Source organism: Arvicanthis niloticus, chromosome 5 (genome assembly GCF_011762505.2).
Source record: "Arvicanthis niloticus isolate mArvNil1 chromosome 5, mArvNil1.pat.X, whole genome shotgun sequence".
In the NCBI taxonomy this organism is placed as follows: Eukaryota; Metazoa; Chordata; class Mammalia; order Rodentia; family Muridae; genus Arvicanthis; species Arvicanthis niloticus.
Genome location: NC_047662.1, coordinates 31,118,201 through 31,137,853, shown reverse-complemented (window position 1 = coordinate 31,137,853; position 19,653 = coordinate 31,118,201). Strand labels below are relative to the sequence as shown.

The 19,653-nt window shown below is 48.1% G+C and overlaps 1 protein-coding gene and 2 non-coding genes across 6 annotated transcripts; all 3 read left to right on the top strand.

The window, feature by feature from the left end:
* The first annotated feature begins 3,417 nt into the window (after positions 1-3,417).
* Positions 3,418-19,384, top strand: Pabpc4 (poly(A) binding protein cytoplasmic 4). 4 transcript variants are annotated; one of them, XM_034502208.2, is made up of 16 exons: positions 3,422-4,450; positions 7,526-7,719; positions 9,604-9,719; positions 10,860-10,999; positions 11,340-11,434; positions 12,154-12,291; positions 13,146-13,241; positions 14,595-14,867; positions 15,086-15,173; positions 15,293-15,364; positions 15,818-15,904; positions 15,998-16,125; positions 17,860-17,953; positions 18,039-18,169; positions 18,327-18,427; positions 19,088-19,384. In XM_034502208.2, exons 1-15 carry the CDS (start codon positions 4,258-4,260, stop codon positions 18,414-18,416), a joined length of 1,935 nt encoding a protein of 644 aa, XP_034358099.1. In that variant the 5' UTR covers positions 3,422-4,257; the 3' UTR covers positions 18,417-18,427; positions 19,088-19,384. The 4 variants fall into 4 exon arrangements, with proteins under 4 accessions (XP_034358101.1, XP_034358100.1, XP_034358099.1 ...); XM_034502207.2 differs by having other exon boundaries at positions 3,424-4,450; positions 15,293-15,412; XM_034502210.2 differs by lacking the exon at positions 15,818-15,904 and having other exon boundaries at positions 3,418-4,450.
* On the top strand, positions 11,764-11,894 carry LOC117709689 (small nucleolar RNA SNORA55). The gene has a single exon (XR_004606934.1). It is a non-coding gene; the product is annotated as a small nucleolar RNA SNORA55 (small nucleolar RNA).
* On the top strand, positions 13,435-13,566 carry LOC117709690 (small nucleolar RNA SNORA55). Its single transcript, XR_004606935.1, has one exon. It is a non-coding gene; the product is annotated as a small nucleolar RNA SNORA55 (small nucleolar RNA).
* Positions 19,385-19,653: the final 269 nt, after the last annotated feature.

Here is a 19,653-nt window from a genome sequence, read left to right as displayed (position 1 = left end):
AAAGAAAGTGTCAGATCTCTTGGAGCTGGAGTTAGAGAAGGTTATCAGCCATTTGTAAGCCAGGAACTGAACCTAGGTCTTCTGCAAGGACAGCATGTGCTTTTAACTGATGAGCTATTTCTTCAGCCACTTATGTATTTATGGATTTGTTTATCTACTTACTTATTTTTCCCTGAGACGAGGTCTCACTATACAATTATATATAGACCTGGATGATTTGAAACTTTTTGCAAGGGGTAATGGAGCTCTATGTAGTCCTACCTGCCTTAGCATCTGCTATGTAGACCAGGCTGTCCTGGAACTCCCAGAGATAAGCCTGCCCCTGCCTTCGGAGTGCTGGGATTAAAGGTGTGCCCCACCACACCCAGCTGGTTTAAAACCTTCTTGAAGCACACTAGGCTGACCTTGAATTTCTAGTGATCCTGCTTCTGCTTCTCAAACTCTGGGAGTACAGGTGTGCACCGTCACACCCAACATCTGTATACCTATGCAAAAACTTTACGTGTACTTATATTTTCCTGTTAAGGGATAATAGGTTTTAAATGATTTTTTTAGATGTTTTATTTTATGTGTATTTATGTGAGTGCTAGGTGCCTTCGGATACCTGCAGGGAGAATCAGATTCCCTGGAACTGGAGTTATAAGGGATTATAATCTGCCCCATGGATGCTGGGAATCAAACCCAGTTTTTCTGTAAGAGCAGCAAGTGTTCTTGACCACTGAGCTATCTCTCCAGCCCCTTGTGTTAGACTTCAATAAGCTACTCATAGATTAAAACTCAGAGATGTAAGATAGCTTGGCGACAGCTGTAGGGGCAGGAAACTCCTAACTAGACAGCCAGGACCATAGAAGCACATGGGTTTTGCTTATCTATGCCTTGAATTCTTGTGTTTATTTAACAGACTGTATTGAGCATTCAGTCTGTGCCATGTTAGATGCCATTTAAAGTTCTTGTTCTCATGAGGTTTGTGTGTAGGGAAAGACAGACACTAAAACAAAGTGCTTGAGACTAGAATTTCTTGAATCCTCACTCCTCTTCTTTAGATTTTGGAATATTTGCAGGAAATATATCTTAGGAATAAAGCCTAGATCTTAATGAGAAGTTCACATACATTTTCTATATATTTAAAAAAAAAAGTTCAAATGTTTATATAGCCTATGCTGGCCACTATGCCCATTTGTGTAAAATTCTAATTTAATAGCGTCATCCATGTGAGACAGAGCTACATCACCAGAATGAGGTTTCCAGTTTTTTGTTTTGTTTTGTTTTTTTGAGGTTTCCAGTTTTACGCGCGCGCGCGCACACACACACACACACACACACACCACTGTATATAGCCTGAGTAATATTTTCATGCATATATAGGTTTCTGAGACAGGCTCCTACTGCAGCTCACATTACTCCCAAAGTCTCAGTCCTGACTCATACTCTTAGGTGTTAATGGTAGAGTCTTGTGTCACCACACCTGCAGAGCTTCAAGTTCTGGGTTTTGGGATCATGGCTGCTCCCAGATGCTCAGCACTTGTTTGGACAGTGTATTTTTAGGTATAATAAACTTTTGAAATGAAGATAGAATAACGTGGGTGTGATGTTGGCAAGCTACTTTAGAGACTGGATGGTCTGGGAAGATGTCTCTGAGGAGGGAGTGAAATATTACAGAAATGCCTCGTTTGTTTTCTTTTAGTTTTTGGAGATGTTTTTTCTGTGTATCTCTGGCTATCCTAGAACTAGATCTATAGACCAGGCTGGCCTCAAACTCAGGAGATCCACCTGCTTTTGTCTTCCAAGTGCTGGGATGAAAGGAGGTGTACCACCTCCCAGTTTTGTTTTGTTTTGTTAAGACAGGGTCTCACTATGTAGCCCTGGCTTGCTTGGAATTTGCTATATAGATCTGGTTGGCCACAAATTCACAGAGGGAGGGGCAGGGGCTCTGTCTTCCAAGTGCTGAGACTAAAGGTGTGAGTCACTACACTTAGCAAGGCTTCTTTAATATAGTCACCAGAAACTACTTTGTGAGGTAGGGAGGGTCTTTCTTATATACCATGGTAACCATGGCATCTGAGTATGGAAAGCTCTGATTAGCTATTTATTGGAATGAATTGACAGATAAATACATGTATTTCCTCAATTGTTTACTTTAACCAGTAGGTGAGTATCTGTCTACCTTTTGCTTATTTCTGTTTGAGTGGATATAAGTATAAAAAAAAAATGGTTCCTGGCACTTAGGAAGTAAGAAAATACTGCTACAATCCCACATTTAGTCCCATCAGATAACATGACTGTCAAATGATCAGTGAAGCCTTCATTTGGATGAAAAGTCAATGGTTATCCATCATTATCGAAGCCTAAACTCTTTTTTATTTATTTATTTATTTATTTATTTATTTATTTATTTATTTATTTATTTATGTTTTTCGAGACAGGGTTTCTCTGTATAGCCCTGGCTGGCCTGGAACTCACTCTGTAGACCAGGCTGGCCTCGAACTCAGAAATCCGCCTGCCTCTGCCTCCCAGGTGCTGGGATTAAAGGCGTGAGCCACCACTGCCTAAACTTTTAACTAGCATTTACATAGTAACAAAAACATTGTTTAACATGAGGACACACATGCCCAGATGGATTCTCTTGCTGTTTTTTACCATGAAGATGCCCTGCAAGGAACAATGAGCCCACATATACTTTTCTCCTCTTCCTCCTCCTTTTGCACCCAAAGCACAAACTAAGTTGTTGTAGTGCCACCAGAACAAAATTAGGGGGGATGGTCACATTTTGACTTATCAAAGCTTTGCCAAGATTTGCTCATCTTTTCTTTTTGTTTGTTTTGTTTGTTTGTTTTTCGACAGGGTTTCTCTGTGTAACCCTGGCTGTCCTGGAACTCACTCTGTAGACCAGGCTGGCCTTGAACTCAGAAATCTGCCTGCCTCTGCCTCCCAAGCGCTGGGATTAAAGGCGTGAGCCACCACTGCCTGGCAAGATTTGCTCATCTTTCCAGAAAAATCTTATCACCTAAGAGACCACCACCATTTCTAATGACCTCCACAAGCCAACCTCAAGGTTATATGCTCTTAAAACTTCCGTATGTTTTGCGTATTCAGTTCAACCATGTATTGGGCCACCTACTCGCTATCCTTTAGCACCCCTTTGTGTAGATGTAGGTATTACGTGGGTGTTTTAAACATTATACCTATGTGTGGTTGTTGGGGAGGACATGGCTCAATCCATACATTGCGGAAAGAGAATCATACAGGTGTGAGCGGCCGGTCCTCCGAACACAAGAGGTCGCTGTGACACCTTGCGGCCGCTCCAGGTCAATCTCGCGTGGCTGCCCCGCCTTGGGCCCCCGGGCAGAGTGGGCGGGCACGACTGCGCCCAGGTCGCAAGGCGCCCTTCGACCAGCAGCGCCCGGGGCGGGAGGGTATAAATGGAGCGGTGGCTGCCCCAGCCGCCTCTCTCCGCCCCGGGTCGCAGCCGTCAGTGTTGCGTTTGGGCTCAGCAAGCCTGAAGCAAAAAAGAAAAAGCTTAAAAAAATACAAAAAAGCCTCAAAAACCTTAAAAAAAAAAAAGAAAAGAAGAAAAGAAGAGGAAAGAAAGAAAGGGAAAAGAGAAAAAGAAGAAAAAGCGAACGAGACAGCGACTTGTGCTGGGAGCCCGCGGGGAAGTGACTTCCACAGCTTCCGGCCTGCCTGTCCGTCGCCGTCTGTCTGTCCGTCCTGTGGTGAGCCGTCCCCCAGGCCCGGCCCGCCCCTGCACGCCTCTGCGCCGCGTGGCAGCCCCGCGCCCCGGCTGGCCGCACCACGTGTCCGCGCTGCCCTTCGCCGGCACCCGCAAAGATTTGGTTTCCCCCTTCCCGGGCCGCTGTAATTGTAAACCGCCGGGAGCCCGGGGCCTATATTTATCGCGAAACGCGTGTCCCCAAGGCCGCTGTGAGCGCAGCATCTGGCTGCCTCTTGAAAATTTTTGCCCCCTTTGCAAGGGGATTCCCCACTTCAATTTTTATTTTTTAAGCTCCAAGCCAGGACAGCTGGAGGGTACAAACTCCAAGAGAGGGCCATATTGTTTTTGAGAGCCTTTTGTCTTGGGGCTTTTGCGGTCCTCTGCAAGTCGTCCCGCCTCGGAGCCTCCCTGCTCCAGCCTCTCCCGGCATCGCTGGTGCCACCTGTGCGCTGCGGCGCGTGCCACAGCTCCTCGGAGCCCCTTTTGTCCTGCAGTAGGCCTTGTAAGAAGTCCTGGCGGGGCTCGGGGTAGTTGGGGGTGGGGAGATGAACGCTGCAGCCAGCAGCTACCCCATGGCCTCCTTATACGTGGGCGATCTGCACTCGGACGTCACCGAAGCCATGCTGTATGAAAAGTTCAGCCCTGCGGGGCCTGTGCTGTCCATCCGGGTCTGCCGCGATATGATCACCCGCCGCTCTCTGGGTTATGCCTACGTCAACTTCCAGCAGCCAGCTGACGGTGAGTAGAAGCGGTGTACACACATTCAGGAGAGTCCTAGGGACCTTGGGAGTCCTGTAGGCGGAGGCCCAACTGCCAGGGCTGGGGACCATAACAGCATGTTGCCAGAGAAGCCCTGGATGGAAGCAAGATGCATAGGATGAGAACCAGGCATGTGGTCTTGGCCCCCGCTTCAGTCTTCTTCTCTTGCTTACCTGATGACCTTGGGCTACTGGGTGGGGGTGGGGTAGGTTGGGGGTTGGAATCCAAGAAGATTGTAAATCAGAATCTGAATAAAGTGACTTGGCTATTCTAGCGTGTCTAGCCCCACTCAGTTAGAAGTGGGTCTGTTGTAGACCCTGGCATGAACTGGCCCTCCTCAGTGGATTAAAACACTCTCCAGAAGTGTAGGTTGCAAACCTGCTGGCTCTAAGCTGGGCCGACAGTTGGGATGGCTTTAGGGCCTTGGGAAGGAGAGCAATTTGATGCAGTATCCTTGAGGGGAGTTGCTAGTATCTCTAGCAGGTTCTACCAGGCTAGACCCCCATCCTCTCGTTTACTAGGGGGATTGATATGCTGCATGAAGCTCTATGAAGTTTAGGGAGGTGTCACTTGAAATGTACAAGGCAGTTAAAATTTTGTCTCACCTGTGCTTGTCAAAACCCCTTTTGAAGGAAAAAGAACTACAAGTTTGGCTGACAGGGAGTTGGTGCAGTGGAGGCTGCAGGCAAGCCACAGTAAGCCCAGAAACCCAATGGGGGCTGCATATGACTCCAGATTAAAAAGGGACCAACTGTAGAAACTGGAGTGGGGGCAGGGCACAGTCCATTCCGTGGCAAAGGATCTCTAGGCCCCTACATCGGTCCCCACTTCATTAACTGTCCATGGGACAGAAGCTTACTTATTGCCCAGGTTGCAGCTGATACCAGAGTTGCTCTAGTTGATGTTAGGTGTTTTCTACTATTAATCATGGCACTTGGAACCTACTTCTATTGGCCACCAGGATATAAGGGGGTTGTATTGGAGTCCCTTAGCTGTTGCATGCTCTCTCACAACTTCTGAACAAAAGTTGTGTCTCTTAGAGAGCTAGCAGAAGCCATTGGTCAGTGTGTCTGCCAACGCATACCTCTGTAAGACTTCTCCCTGCTATAAATAAGCGTAGCCTGATTTGTCAAGCTAAGCTGACTCTGATGCTGTCTGAAATAGATCAGGAATTATGTTGGAATGGGCTCCTTTCCTGTTAACATGGTGGACCAGTTTTCAAGCTCCTACCTGACTGCCTGGTCTGTCTTGTCATCCCCTCTGCCTAGGCACAGTCTCCCACATGTGCTATGGGAAAGGTTGGGTGTAATACTCTTGACTGATTGGATGGTTGAATTTGTTGAGCAGTTTTAGGGAGCTTTTTCTCTTTCTTGACAATGATAGGGATTAAACTCAGGGTCTCGCACTTTAGGCAATTAATTAACCTAGGTACTGGGCATATGCTAGTCCTTGTCCCTCAGAAGCAAGCATGGGAGGGTGAGAAAGAGGCTTGCCTACTTTGGGTTTTGTTTTGTTTTTGAGACAAGGTCTCTTCTTAGTCTTGGCTGCCCTGGAGCTTACTATGTAAAAAGTAGATCAGGCTGGCCTCGAACTCTTGGAGCTGTCTATGCTTTTCATGTGATGGAACTTTTCCCCGGGGAGATGCGCCGTGCAACACGGATATCACCAAAAGTCCAGCTTTATGAACCAATGAGTTTTACTGGGGTTACTTGAAGGAATATGGGTGAGGGGTTGCTTACAGACAGCTGCATTACCAAACCCCCTCCAGCATGGGTGGCAGCTCACAAAGCTGGGAAACCTGGAGTGCAGTACACCGCCTGCAGGCCACTTAACAAGTTGGAGAGGTTCTCTCCAGGTACCTCAGCCGATGGACCTCGTCAGGACCACTTTGCTTGGCTCCTTTGCATTTTCCAGGAAGCTGGTCTGGTCTTGACAGGTTTTACAGCTTTTCTCCGGAGAGTCTTGGCGACCCAGCTTCCTTCCCTCTGGGGGAGCTATCAGCTTTTATTGCAGGGATGGCCCTAGTGAATCTGGTCAGTTTCAGGGACTTCCTGAAGCTAATTTGAGTTTTATGCCTTCCTGCTTATTTAATAAGGAGCTTTCTTCAGGATGAAATGTTTTAACTTGGGAAGTTTACACCGCATCACCGCTGGGATTAAGAGTCTCATGCCCAGCTGTCTAATTTGACTGGTTTTTGACAGTTGCCTCACCCAGGCTGACCTCAAACTTGTAATCTTCCTGTGCTGTGGTTTTAGGCTTGTGTAGTGTACCCTTTGACCCTGTTTTAATCTCATGGGGGATGCTTACTTAGTTCATGTTATTGCTTCAGTGAGGTCACTGGTGGTCACATAAGGAAAAGTGGACACCATATCTGGGCACTTTTGCTGCCACCACGCGTAAAGTATGTCATTGTAACACCAGGACTTTACCTTTTGGTCCTTGTCGATGTCTCTGGTGCCAGGTGGGCTTGGTTGGGCAGTCAAAGCAACCAAGCCTATAGGAGGCAGGGGCATCTGAGTTCTTAGGATTCCATATAGACTTCTAGTTAAACCTTTGAAAGTCCTAGTACCTCAAGGCCACAAGGTCTGAGCCCTCGGATAAAGGTGTGGCGGTTTACCCTTCCACTTCAAGTTTTGTTTGGTCTTTCCAGTATAAAAATAGGCAAGGCGTGGTGGCCACACGCCTTTAATCCGAGAACTCAGGCATACCCAGCTCTGAGTTCAAGGCCAGCCTAGTCTAAATATAGGTTCTAGAACAGCCAGGGCTAGAGAGAGACCTTGTCTGGAAAATAACAGAATTTTAAAAACTGGGTTGGGATCTCTAGTTAGTTTCTATGTACTTACTAGGTATATGGCTTAGTCACCCTTTTAGGTCAAGGTTGGTGGGCAGCAGTCCCTTGAACATGAGCTTACTCCATGGTGAGAATCTTGGTGCCCTGAAGCCATATTGATAGTTTTTCTAAATCAGGAATTAGTAGTTGAGTAATCTTTCTGGTGTGGCAACAGTCATTGTCTTGATTAGCATTCTTAATTAATGTGTGTCTCTCCTTGACAGCTGAGAGAGCCTTGGATACCATGAACTTTGACGTGATTAAGGGAAAGCCAATCCGTATCATGTGGTCTCAGAGGGATCCCTCTTTGAGAAAGTCTGGTGTGGGAAATGTCTTCATCAAGAACCTGGACAAATCTATAGACAACAAGGCACTGTATGACACTTTCTCTGCCTTTGGAAACATCCTGTCCTGTAAGGTGAGCATCCCCCAAATGTTAGGGAATAAGAGTGGCTGCATCTTGAAAACAAGATAAGTGCTACAGCTGGGTGTGGTGTGTTCTCAAGGCTACCTAGATAGGAGTTATCTGGGGAGTTCAAGACCAGCCTGGGGTATAGAAAGACTCCAAACAAGATAGCGTCAAAGGTGGGTGCTTTAGAATTCAAGACAATTGGGTGTGATAACTTTTTAAATTCTGGAAATGGATTCTTTTTCTTTCATTAGCACCTTAGTGACATGTAGGTGTAGTGGTTTCCTTATGGCGTTTCATGCATATGTATCTTGATAATACCATTCCTCCATTACCTTCTCTTAGCCTAGTCCCCATAATCCTGTCCCTAGTTCCAGTGCATTTCATTAGGGTAGTTCACAGTTTCCTCCCCCATTGCTGTGTAAAGCCTCTGAGGTCCAACGAGCTTTACCCCCAGCCCTCTCTACCTTTGAGATGTCTCACCACGGTGCCTAGTCTGGCGTTGATCTTGTGATTGTCCTGAGTAGCTGTTACTGGCTCACCCACTAAGGTGGACCCCACTCTGGGAATGGACTCTTCACAGCAGAGCCTGTAGAAAATCTTAGCTACAGCCCTGTGGAACCCAATGGGGTTTTTGCTTTGGGGGGTTTTCGAGATAGTTTCATGGTGTAGCCTTGGTTGACCTAGAACCACCTCTGTACATCAAACTTGCCTACAACTCACACAGGTGTCCTGCCTCTGCCTCCTGAGTGCTGGGGGTTAAATGTGACACTACTCCAGGCGACTTAGAACTCTGTGTAGCATATGGCCAAGGATGACTGAACTGATGCTGTGCTTTTCTAGCTCCCAAATGCTAAGATTACACAGGTCTGTAATCTACCATCCACAGCTTGTGTGGTACAGGGGTTGAGCCCAGGGCTTATTTTTTCAGGCAAGCAGTCAGCAAGAGCAAGATGAACTCCAGATATTTGTAAGGTGTTCTGTGTGCTTTCATGTTACCCACTTTTGGAAGCTTGAACAGTTTTCATTTGGGATTGGGGAGGTGGAACCTTACTCCAGAAACTTTACTCAACTTATAAGAGTCTATAGTTAACTGTACTCCGTAACCTTCACGTGGTGGCTGAGACTTAATTCTGAGCACCTTGGGTGCTCTTTCCTGGGTTTGGGTTTTTTCCTATTTTCCATGCTGATGATTGAACTAGGGACCTTGTTAAGTGCTTTGTAGGTGCTCTAATACTGAGTTACAGTCTCCAGTCCCTGCCTCCTCTCTTTTACTAAGTATTTATGAACAAATGTCATGCCCTGCCTATGGATGGCAGGGAATGAACTTGACTGTAGGCTTGGGGGCAAACACTCATTGACCCATCCCTAGCCGCCCCCCGCCCCCCAGCAGGATCTTATTCTCTAGGCTGGCCTCATGTCACGTGAACATCAAGCTGTTGCCTGTCCCAAGTGCTGGCATTACAAGCTTGTCACCACATTCAGCCAGGTCTTTTTTTTTTTTTTTTTTCCTTTTTAATAAAAGAACATTTGGAAGAAAACAAAACAAACCCTGGGCTGGGCGGGAAACTCATTTGGTAAAGTTTGCTGCACAGGAAAGGATCTGAGTTTGTTCCCTAGGACCCATGTTAAACTGGGCATGCAACCGTGCATGGATGTTACCAGAGTTGGGGAGGCAGAAACAGGATTCCTGGGGCTTGCCTGTCAGTCTGGAGAGGCCCTGTATCCAAAAAAATACACCTGAGGCTCACCTTGCTGGCACAGAAACACAAAGTAGGATAGAGACAGACTAATGGTGGCAATCATTTGAAAGTGGTAGTGTTTGGTGCTGCAGGGGTCCCAACTGGTGCATCTGGCCAGTGGCACTCAGGTGCTCTGCCTTTCCTCCAACAGGTGGTCTGTGATGAGAACGGCTCTAAGGGCTATGCTTTTGTCCACTTCGAGACCCAAGAGGCCGCCGACAAGGCCATCGAGAAGATGAATGGGATGCTCCTCAATGACCGCAAAGTGTGAGTGTCCCAGTCTGGAGGACAGCCACCGCATGGGCCAGCCGTGGCCCCACCTCCGTATTAACTGGCACACACAAGGCGGCTACTGGTTCTCTCGGCCCAAGTGTGGCCTGCTCCTACCTCTCCACTCCAGGGCTGGTGAGTCTCCCTGCCCGAGCCATGGCAGCCCTTTTGACTTGCCACAGTTGGCTCCATGCCTGAGCCATGGCCTGCCTGCTGCCTCTCCCTTAAGGCATTCATCTGTGGGTTTTGTGAGCATCAGCAAGTGGGGCTGGCTAGAAGACAGCTCTGAGCCCACTCTGAGCAGGGGTCTTGGCCAGCGGCAGAGTGGAGAGGCCCTGGGCTGACCAGGAGCTGGACATTAGCTACATAACCTCAGCTTTCATTGACGCATTGTTGCCCGTGGGGCTCTTGCTAGTTTTTGGCACCAAATTGAATTTTCTCTAGTTCTTTCCTCTGACCTGCAACATTTCACTGTCCGTTTAATTGGCATATGGTGAAAAGTCCATCCCTTTCGGAGACACTGCATGACGTCTTGTCATTGCTGTGGGGTTGGGAACAAAACTTAGCAGAGCCATGTAGGGAAAGGCATTCTATATTCTGTACTATTACTGCATTTTGGCTATTAGAAGCAACAGCCATTTCTCTGTCCTTTGGGGTATGGAATAGGCAAGGCTGTGTTTGTCTGTGTGCTGGGTGTGTGGAAATACTTTCCTGTTAGGGTTACTAAATGATAGAGATGGGACGCAAAGGTCACCTGATTGCAGCTGTTCCGCTGCTGGACTAACCACTGTTAACAGTTTGGCTTGTATCCTTCCAGACGTTTTCTATGCATTTACATAGATGCACAGAAATGAACGTTTTAAAAACATGGTCTTCAGGTTTCTTCACGAAGGCAGTGTGATGTGGTAGGAGTGGCCCTGGTCTGAACCCGGAGCCCTGGGGCTGATCCTTGCAGGACAGCCCCTGCCTCTTTCTTTTTCTGCTGGGGACTTGGGGCATCTGAGCTTGATCTCATGGTGGATGGGGTCCTCGAGTGTTTTAACTTCTCTTGTCAGCCTTAATCTGCATTCCTTTGGGCCCCTGGAAATTTGTGTTTTGTTCCTTCTGAGTAATCACCATTGTTCATGGTTTCTCTAGGTTCGTGGGCAGATTTAAGTCCCGCAAAGAGCGGGAAGCCGAGCTTGGAGCCAAGGCCAAAGAATTCACCAATGTTTATATCAAAAACTTTGGAGAAGAGGTGGATGATGAGAATCTGAAAGAGCTCTTCAGCCAGTTTGGTAAGTTGAGGCCAGGAACCCACGTGACCATTCTTGTCCTCATCACCATCAGCCCAAGACATGGTCTGTTTTCACTTAGGACACAAGGGCACTTGTGTCAGGGTCAGAGGAGGAATCTAGAGTGTGGGCCTTTTTCTCTTGGCTTCGTCTTACTGAGCTTCTCCTTTTTGTAAGGTTACCCCAGAAGCTTGGTTGCTTTTTAGACCAGATGTGGTGCCTCTTTCTGTCTCAGACCCATCTGGGCTCAGCCAGAGATTTGCTCCAGCTGAGTTAGTAACAGGAAGTCCTCTTGCCCTGTGGTACATAGGGTGTCCATAACTATTCTGTCCTTTGGTGATAGGTAAGACCCTAAGTGTCAAGGTGATGAGAGACTCCAGTGGGAAGTCCAAAGGCTTTGGCTTTGTAAGTTACGAGAAACACGAGGATGCCAATAAGGTGAGTGCTCTGCGAGTGACGAGCCTGTGTGCGGTACCTGGTGCATCACAGAGCAGTGGTTAGTGGTGGGTGTGCAGCTCTGCCCAGCATCGGCGCTAATGCCGGTCCACAGCTATGTAGTTGACTGTCACCGTGGATACTGTTGGAAGATTGGGACAAATAGTTGTTCCCACTCTTGGGTAGGGAAACTAAATCCTTTTGGCTGGGTGGGGCAGTGTACCGGACCCTTAACCTACAGTTACCTGAAGACTCATGGCCCTGGCCTAAACATATACAAATACTGGGTTTAGGAACCACACTACCCCACCCCACCACCCCGAGAGCCCTCTGCACTAAATCTTTCCCAGGCCTGCTGTTTGGTGCCGGTCTGGGGACAGACGGTGCCACAGTAGAGCAGAGGAAATCCAGACGGGTCGTTGCCATCTGCCTTGGGACCTGTCTCTACAACTCTGCCACACTCCTTGAGAATGAAGATATTTTGAAGATGCTAAAGCTAAGGATAGGAATTCAGAACAAAGGATGTATCTGGACCAGTAACTGATTTAGATGCTAACTCCACTTTACACATGAGTGTGGGGTTACAGTGTAGCAGGCTTCAGAGATCGAGTAATGCAGATTATCAGTCCAGCAGGGAAGGCTTTTCCTGTTGTACTGGACTTTGCTCTAGACCGTGTCTCTGCATTACCTGTGTTTTCATTAAAGATGTATATTTTCTCTAGGCTGTGGAAGAAATGAATGGAAAAGAAATGAGTGGGAAAGCCATATTCGTAGGCCGTGCACAGAAAAAAGTAGAACGGCAAGCTGAACTAAAACGGAAATTTGAGCAGCTGAAGCAGGAGAGGATTAGTCGGTACCAGGTGAGGTTGGCTGCCTTCTAGAAGGTGTTGATGGGGAATGGTTTCAAAGTGCCCCTAGTGTTGTAGACTTCTGTTGGGGCCGGGCAACTGCATTTGTTCCCCTGCAAAGGTAAGGTTTAAAGGTTGTCACCTCCCAAATCATTGCAGAGCAGGCCTCTGTGTCTGAAAGTGTCCACTTTCTGCTCTTTGCTGTGTGGATTCATTTTCCCTAAATTGATGCCCCTTTTGCAGTAGCAGCTACAAGAACCCTGTAGGGTGAGTGGTTGGCCAGAGCCCTTACGGAAAAGGTGGCTGCATCCTTAGCTAACTGCTTTAGTGCAGGAGTTGCCTCGCGCCTGTGTCAGAATCCAGAGAGGTTTTGTTCTGAGGTAGAGTTTTACTATTAACTCAGGGTGGCCTGAAGGAAGTCACTGTGTACCTTAGGCTGACCTAGAACTCTCAGCACCCTTCCTTCCTTCCTTCCTTCCTTCCTTCCTTCCTTCCTTCCTTCCTTCCAACAGCTGTTGGAGTGGGGGCTGCAGGTTTTGGTTTTGTCTTTTTAAGTTAGGGTCTTGCTCTGAGGCCTGGGCTGGCCTCAAACTCTCAATAGTCCCCTACCTTGGCCTTGTACAAGGGTTACAAGCAAGAGTTGTTTGTGGTTGGTTGGTTTTGGTTTTTTGAGACAGGGTTTCTCTGCATAGCCCTAGCTGGCCTGGAACTCACAGAGATCCACTTGTCTCTGCCTCCCAGTGCTGGGATTAAAGGTGTGCACCAGCCACTGCCTGACTACAGGCAAGAGTTTTAACTTGACAGGTTCCTAAGGGCCCAGAGAAGTGCTTGTATATAGAGATGTAACTAACAAAACCCTTCCCCAGGGAGTGAATCTCTACATAAAGAACCTGGACGACACCATTGACGATGAGAAGTTAAGGAAAGAGTTTTCTCCTTTTGGATCAATCACCAGTGCAAAGGTAATAGCATGGGTTTGGAAACAGGTTTTTGTTGTTGGGTTACTGGGGTTAGTTGTGGTCCAGAGTACAGTGTTCTAGCATTCCTCCTTCAGATGCCCCTGAGAGTCATGCTCTGGAGAAGTGGGCTTGTGATGTGTTGTCTGTTTGCACTGGAGTTTGCAGTCTCACCCAGTTAACCCCTGTAATCCCCACAGCACTCAGATCTTTCCCAGGCCTGCTGCTTGGTGCCTGTCTGGGGACAGACGTTGCTACAGTAGAGCAGAGGAAATCCAGACGGGTCGTTTCCATCTGCCCTGGGGCCTGTCTCTACAACTCTGCCACACTCCTTGAGAATGAGGTTTTAAAAATTTAGTGGGCCTTTGACAGGAAGGTTTGGCTGGCAGCTGTAGTTATGTGGGCATGGTTTGCAACCAGTCCTTGGCACTTAGGGAGTGTGACAGACTGGTGTCTAGTAGTAGTGGGTCAAGGCCTAACACAATTCACTGCTTGATAGAGAGAGGCACATGCAGCAGCTGCCACGGGTCTTTAGATAGAAAGAAGGTTGGGTGGTGGGGATTTGGTGGCCTTCTGTGTAGGGTTTTACCATTTGTTTTGGTGTGGGGTTTTGTTGGTTGTATTTTTCATACAGGGTCTCACTTTGTAGTCCTGACTATTTTAGAACTCACTATATAAACCAGGCTGGCCCAAAACTCAGATTCACTTGCCTCTGCCTCCTGGATGCTGGCAAGGTGTGTGCTGCTGTGCCCTGCTGTGGGATGTTTTAAATGATACCCCTTATGGAAGGCTGGCAAAAAGAACCCTGGCAGGTGAAGTGAATGGCTCCAGAATGGCTGTGGAGGTGATAACCATGTTGATAGCCCTGGCAAACTTTTCCTGGTTCCTCTTGGTGTCACCCACTTGACTGGCCCTGTTGGTGTATCCCCCTGCAAAACCCTATGCCTTAAATTCCCAGGCCCATTTTCAAGCCAATGACAGGGCACTGTTCCATGGGTAGAAATTGACCTGGTAACACACTGACCTTAGTGGGCTAAAGGTGCCAACACACACAAGACACAGGAGAGCAGTAACCCTTCAGTAAAGGGGAAGACTGGAGAGGCTGGCTCTGCAGAAGACCACAAGGATTGACAGCTGTGGTTATTCAGAGTTGTCTTAGACTGTGGGAACCGAGGCTCGGGGCTGGGTTTCCTGTCCTCCAGGTAACTGCCTCTCAATGACATCTTAGTCATTGACCTGGAAAAAAAAACTGAAAACCTCAAGAGTTTTTTTTTTAACATGGGGTTTCATAGCTGGTCTTAAGTGGAGCCTCCTGCCTCTGTCTCCTGAGTGAATCTCAGGGCTGGTCTCTTTTTGTAGGTGATGTTAGAAGATGGAAGAAGCAAAGGTTTTGGCTTTGTCTGCTTCTCCTCTCCTGAAGAGGCGACCAAAGCTGTCACTGAGATGAACGGACGCATTGTGGGCTCCAAGCCGCTGTACGTCGCCCTGGCCCAGAGGAAGGAAGAGCGGAAGGCTCACCTGACAAACCAGTACATGCAGCGTGTGGCTGGGATGAGGGCACTCCCTGCCAATGCCATCTTAAATCAGTTCCAGCCTGCAGCCGGTGGCTACTTTGTGCCTGCAGTTCCACAGGTCAGTCTGCTAGGAGATTGTAGCAGCTGAGGGGAGGGGTTTTGGGGGTACTAGTGTTCAAATAAGAAGTTAACCTGTGATCATTCACACTACATGGTCAGTGAGGTGGAGTATAACTGACCCGTCCTTTAGAGTACCTTTGACCCAAATAATGAACCTAGTGGTGAGATTCTGGTGTGGGTTCAAGGTCTTACAGTTTGGGTGCTCCTCCCCTACAGGCTCAGGGAAGACCGCCATATTACACGCCTAACCAGTTAGCACAGATGAGGCCTAATCCACGCTGGCAGCAAGGCGGGAGACCTCAAGGTAGGTGGCAGGAAACAGGGCTTTGCTCACCAGGGTATGCCTGGTTCCACATGCTTCTCTGCAGCCCAGCACCTGGTCCACCTTGGCTTTCCCGTGATGAGCGCTCTTGTCTCTTCTAGGCTTCCAAGGAATGCCAAGTGCTCTACGGCAGTCTGGGCCTCGGCCAGCTCTTCGACATCTGGCTCCAACTGGTAATGCTCCGGCCTCTCGTGGCCTTCCTACTTCCGCTCAGAGAGTCGGTGAGCAATCTGGCCTATAGGAGTATGCCGGGGAGGGTGAATCCATGACTAGCTCTGCCTTGGCTCCCTCAGGCTGGGGCTTTAGCTGTGTGCTTAGGTACTAGGTTCTTCCATTCAGGAGCAGTGACAATGTGGGTCCTGGTATGTTGGTTACTTTGAACATTGTTTGCATCAGTGTCATGTACGTGAAAGGTCCATCAGAAGTATCAATATACAGACAACATGCTGTTGAGGGTGGGAGACAAGGAAACTTTGGAATGTGTCATTCTAAATGTGCAAAGACTTTTGTGGCATCCTTTGGCCCTGAGAGGGACATGTGTGATCATGTGTTGGAATTCTTCCATGGGACGTGGCCAGTTGGGCATCTGCTGCCAACACTGATGTGCGTTTGCTGGTCTGTTGTAGGGTCTGAGTGCCCGGACCGCTTGGCTATGGACTTTGGTGGGGCTGGTGCCGCCCAGCAAGGGCTGACTGACAGCTGCCAGTCTGGAGGTGGTATTGGATGCACACAGAAGGGGAAAGCTGGGATTTGACGGGCCTCTGCCCAGGCTGATACGCTTTAATGACACTTGTTCTCTCCACAAGGCGTCCCTACAGCTGTGCCAAACCTTGCACCTCGTGCTACAGTTGCTGCTGCTGCCCCCAGGGCTGTGGCTCCGTACAAGTATGCCTCCAGCGTCCGCAGCCCTCACCCTGCCATTCAGCCGCTGCAGGTGAGGCTCGCCAGAGCTGTGAACTATGAAGGCATTCATCCTGTTTCTGCTCAGTTTTTGAAGATGCCTCGTTTTGATTCCTCTTAACAGGTGTTAAATGCCTGCTCTTCTGTGTGGTGATTCCCAAATCATCACTGTCTCTGAGAGTAACAGGCTTGAAAGCCTTCTGATTAGTAGCGTTCAGAAATCTTTGTGACACCTGCTTACTTGGCTCTGAGCCTCTGGTTACCTTCACATCCAGTGACCTAATTGGTCCTTGCTTGTTTTGCAGGCAGTTGGTAACCTCTGACTTGTTTAAGACAAGTCTCTACCATCCCAGGTATCTTCAGAGCTAGGGACTGGCTCAGCTGGCAGTCCCTAAAGGCTCAGTCATTCTCAGATGTGGATCCCCAGAACCCACATGAAAAGAGCTGGGGAAGAGGGCAGTGGATACTGTGCTTACTGTGTAAGCATGTAGACCTGAGTTTAGGTTGTCAGCACACATGTAAGAGCTGCATTGTGGGGCCAGAGACTGACAGATCCTTGGAGTTACAGGCTGGTTAGTAGAGCCAGAGTAGTGAGCTCTAGGTATAAGAGACCAAGTCTTAGAAAATAAGAGTGTTGGAGGAAGACACCTGACTGACATGCATGCACACAGCACAGAAAGGGCTGGGCAGTGTGAAATGTCTTTGGAATGTCAGTATTGGGGGATCCCTGAGGTGTGCTGGCTGACCAGACTAGCCCACTAGGAAGGTTCCACACCAGGGAAGACACTCTCTCTGCTAAGAAAGGTTAGTGAGGTGCCTGAGGAACAAGCCCCAAGGTTGGCCTCCCCTACACAAATATACAGTCACCCAAAAGGGTAGGCTTCAGAATGTTCAGAGCTTTAGCTGCCTAGGCTGTGAGCCAAAGCACAACCTGTTGTCTCACAGCTTGGTTGCAGTTTGCTCTGACTGGGTCTTGCCCAGATAACTTCAGGAGTATAATAAGCTACTTTGTGAATTATTCCTTGGTGTCTTCTATGTTCTCTCCAGTGGAGGTTTCTTGGAACTTTACTAATTCACCTATGAGGCCTTTTAGGGATCTAGCAACACCACTGTTGGATATTAATAATCCTCTCTCAAGTAATGCTAATACACTAAAAACACCTGGACCAAGCCCCGGTCCTGTAGGGAAAAGTTAAATTTAGCCAGGATATTGGCATATCCTAGAATCTTGGTGCTGGGATGGTAGAGACAAGAGGAAGTTGAAGGGCAGCACTTAGGTACCGACTGAGTTCAAGGCCAGCCTGGGTTAGAGTGTGCAGAAAACCAAAACCTCAGGTAAGGGGGATGATGGAGTATGTTTAGGAATGTTTTGATTTCTCTCTTTGGCTCTTGGCTCCATTTGTACTGGAAATAACAAACGTAAGGGAAACAGAGGGCTGCATGCACAGACAATTTACTGTGAAATGAAACTGGAACGGGCTTGTAATCCTAGCCCTTGCTTGGCACTTGGAGGCAAAAGGATTAAGAATTCAAGGCCATTCAAGACTGTGAAAAATCACAATTGTTTCCTGTGGCCTGGGTTTTAATGCAGGCCTTGCTTTGTGAGGCAGGTTTGCTTGATCAGGACCTCAGCTTCTTCCCCTTCTGATAACTTGTCATGCACAGCTAGTTTTATGCTGCATACCATTCTGTCTTTGTTCCCCAGAGACAGGACTGCTGCCTCCACTCCTTCCTTAGTGCTAACCTCACTGCCTATCCTGGTTCACAGGCCCCCCAGCCTGCAGTCCATGTCCAGGGTCAGGAACCCCTGACTGCCTCCATGCTGGCTGCAGCACCCCCCCAGGAACAGAAGCAGATGCTGGGTAAGTCCGCCTCCTTACAGAAGGAAGGATGCCAGTTGGTGCTGCTGGGATTGGACACTTGTGACAGCCACTGTTCTGCCCACAGGAGAGCGTCTGTTCCCACTTATCCAGACAATGCATTCAAACCTGGCTGGAAAGATTACAGGAATGCTACTGGAAATCGACAACTCTGAGCTGCTGCACATGCTGGAGTCCCCCGAGTCCCTCCGTTCCAAGGTGACATCATGGTTTAGTGTTCGGGAATAAGGTGGGGCGTTCAGAAAGGCTGCTGCTGGAGCCCGGTGCTCCTCTACTCATTTACTAAGTCTGGGTGCTAGGGAAAGACAGTGGCGTGTCTCCTCACAGTCCCTGAACATCCGGGGGTCTTTCACAGGTGGATGAAGCTGTGGCAGTCTTGCAGGCTCATCATGCCAAGAAAGAAGCTGCCCAGAAGGTGGGCACTGTTGCTGCTGCTACCTCTTAGACAAGAAAAAAGTATGTTAATGTTTTCTGCACCTTTGGTTTTTTTCAGATAGGGTCTTGCCATCTGCCCCAGGATGATTCGCTCCTGGGTTCAGCCTCCAGGATGCTGGGGGGTTTTGTATCCATAACACAGTATCTGTCCATGTGGATAAGGCAAGCGATCACTAGTGCCCAGTTGTTAGTCTGAGCAACCTAGAAGAACCTGACCACCCATACAACAAAGGGAGTTTCCTTAGAAACATCTAATCTTAGATGTTTCCTTAGCATCTGATCACCTGGCTTGGTCAGCACATAAAAGTGAATAATCTTCCTGGCCTGAAATAGTGGCGGAGAAAGGCAGTTGTCACAGTCACATCATAAAACCTGCCTGCTGTCTATATGCATGTTTTGTACATACCCTTCTAGCTTGGTGTCTCAGGTTGTGTGTCTACTGCCTAGCTGGGAGTGCAGTGTGCAGAGAGAGATGTGGGGATTACAGTCCTGTTAGAACAGAACAGGCGCAGACTGCAGTGACATCTGAGAGCTATGGCTTCTGCACGCACGGTTTAGGAGAGACCACCCTTGATAGGGAAAAGGAGAGGTGACAGAGTTGAAGTCTGGCGGATGGGAGCGGCTGGGGCAGATGGCTCTGGGTCTTTAACAGGCTTATTTCTGTTGGTGCTTCTCTTTTAGGAGTCAAAAGCCAAATAACCCCTCATGGCCTCCAGCTAAGGTCTGAAGACTTCCTAAGTTTGTGGACCTCCACACCAAGAACCAAGTTACAAATTCAATAGGTCATTTTGTATCAAAAGGTCAATTATGAAGCACCTAGAATTTTTCAATTAAAAGAATATATTCTCTGGGTTCTGTTGTGGCCCAGATGATAACTTTTTTTTCTATTGTGGGTTCTGGTTTTTTTTTCCCCATCCAGAAATTGGTTTTGATGTACCCACGACTTAAGTTTCTCAATAAAGGAAATAAAATCTACAAGTCTGGCTGTTGTGTGTCTTTGTGTGTTGCCAACCGGTTTCTTTTGTTAGAACTACTGTCAGGCTCTGAATGTCTTTTTTGAGAACTGGGTTAGTAAGTATGCTGTAATTTAAATGTGGCTTGGCATGTACCAAGCCCTGGGCTCATGGCCAACACCTGTGATCCCGGCTGGTGTCAGAATGATCAGGAGTTACAGGACAGTGATAACCCAGTGAGTTTGAAGCCAACTCAGCCCAAGCATGAAAAAGTAGAGTTTCTAGCATAGTCTC

Excerpts from the sequence above, each read along its gene's own strand:
- Pabpc4 (XM_034502207.2), top strand. The coding sequence starts at position 4,258 with ATGAACGCTGCAGCCAGCAGCTACCCCATGGCCTCCTTATACGTGGGC. Across the intron at positions 7,720-9,603 it reads GAAACATCCTGTCCTGTAAG|GTGGTCTGTGATGAGAACGG; the intron begins GTGAGCATCCCC and ends TTCCTCCAACAG. Across the intron at positions 13,242-14,594 it reads GATCAATCACCAGTGCAAAG|GTGATGTTAGAAGATGGAAG; the intron begins GTAATAGCATGG and ends CTCTTTTTGTAG.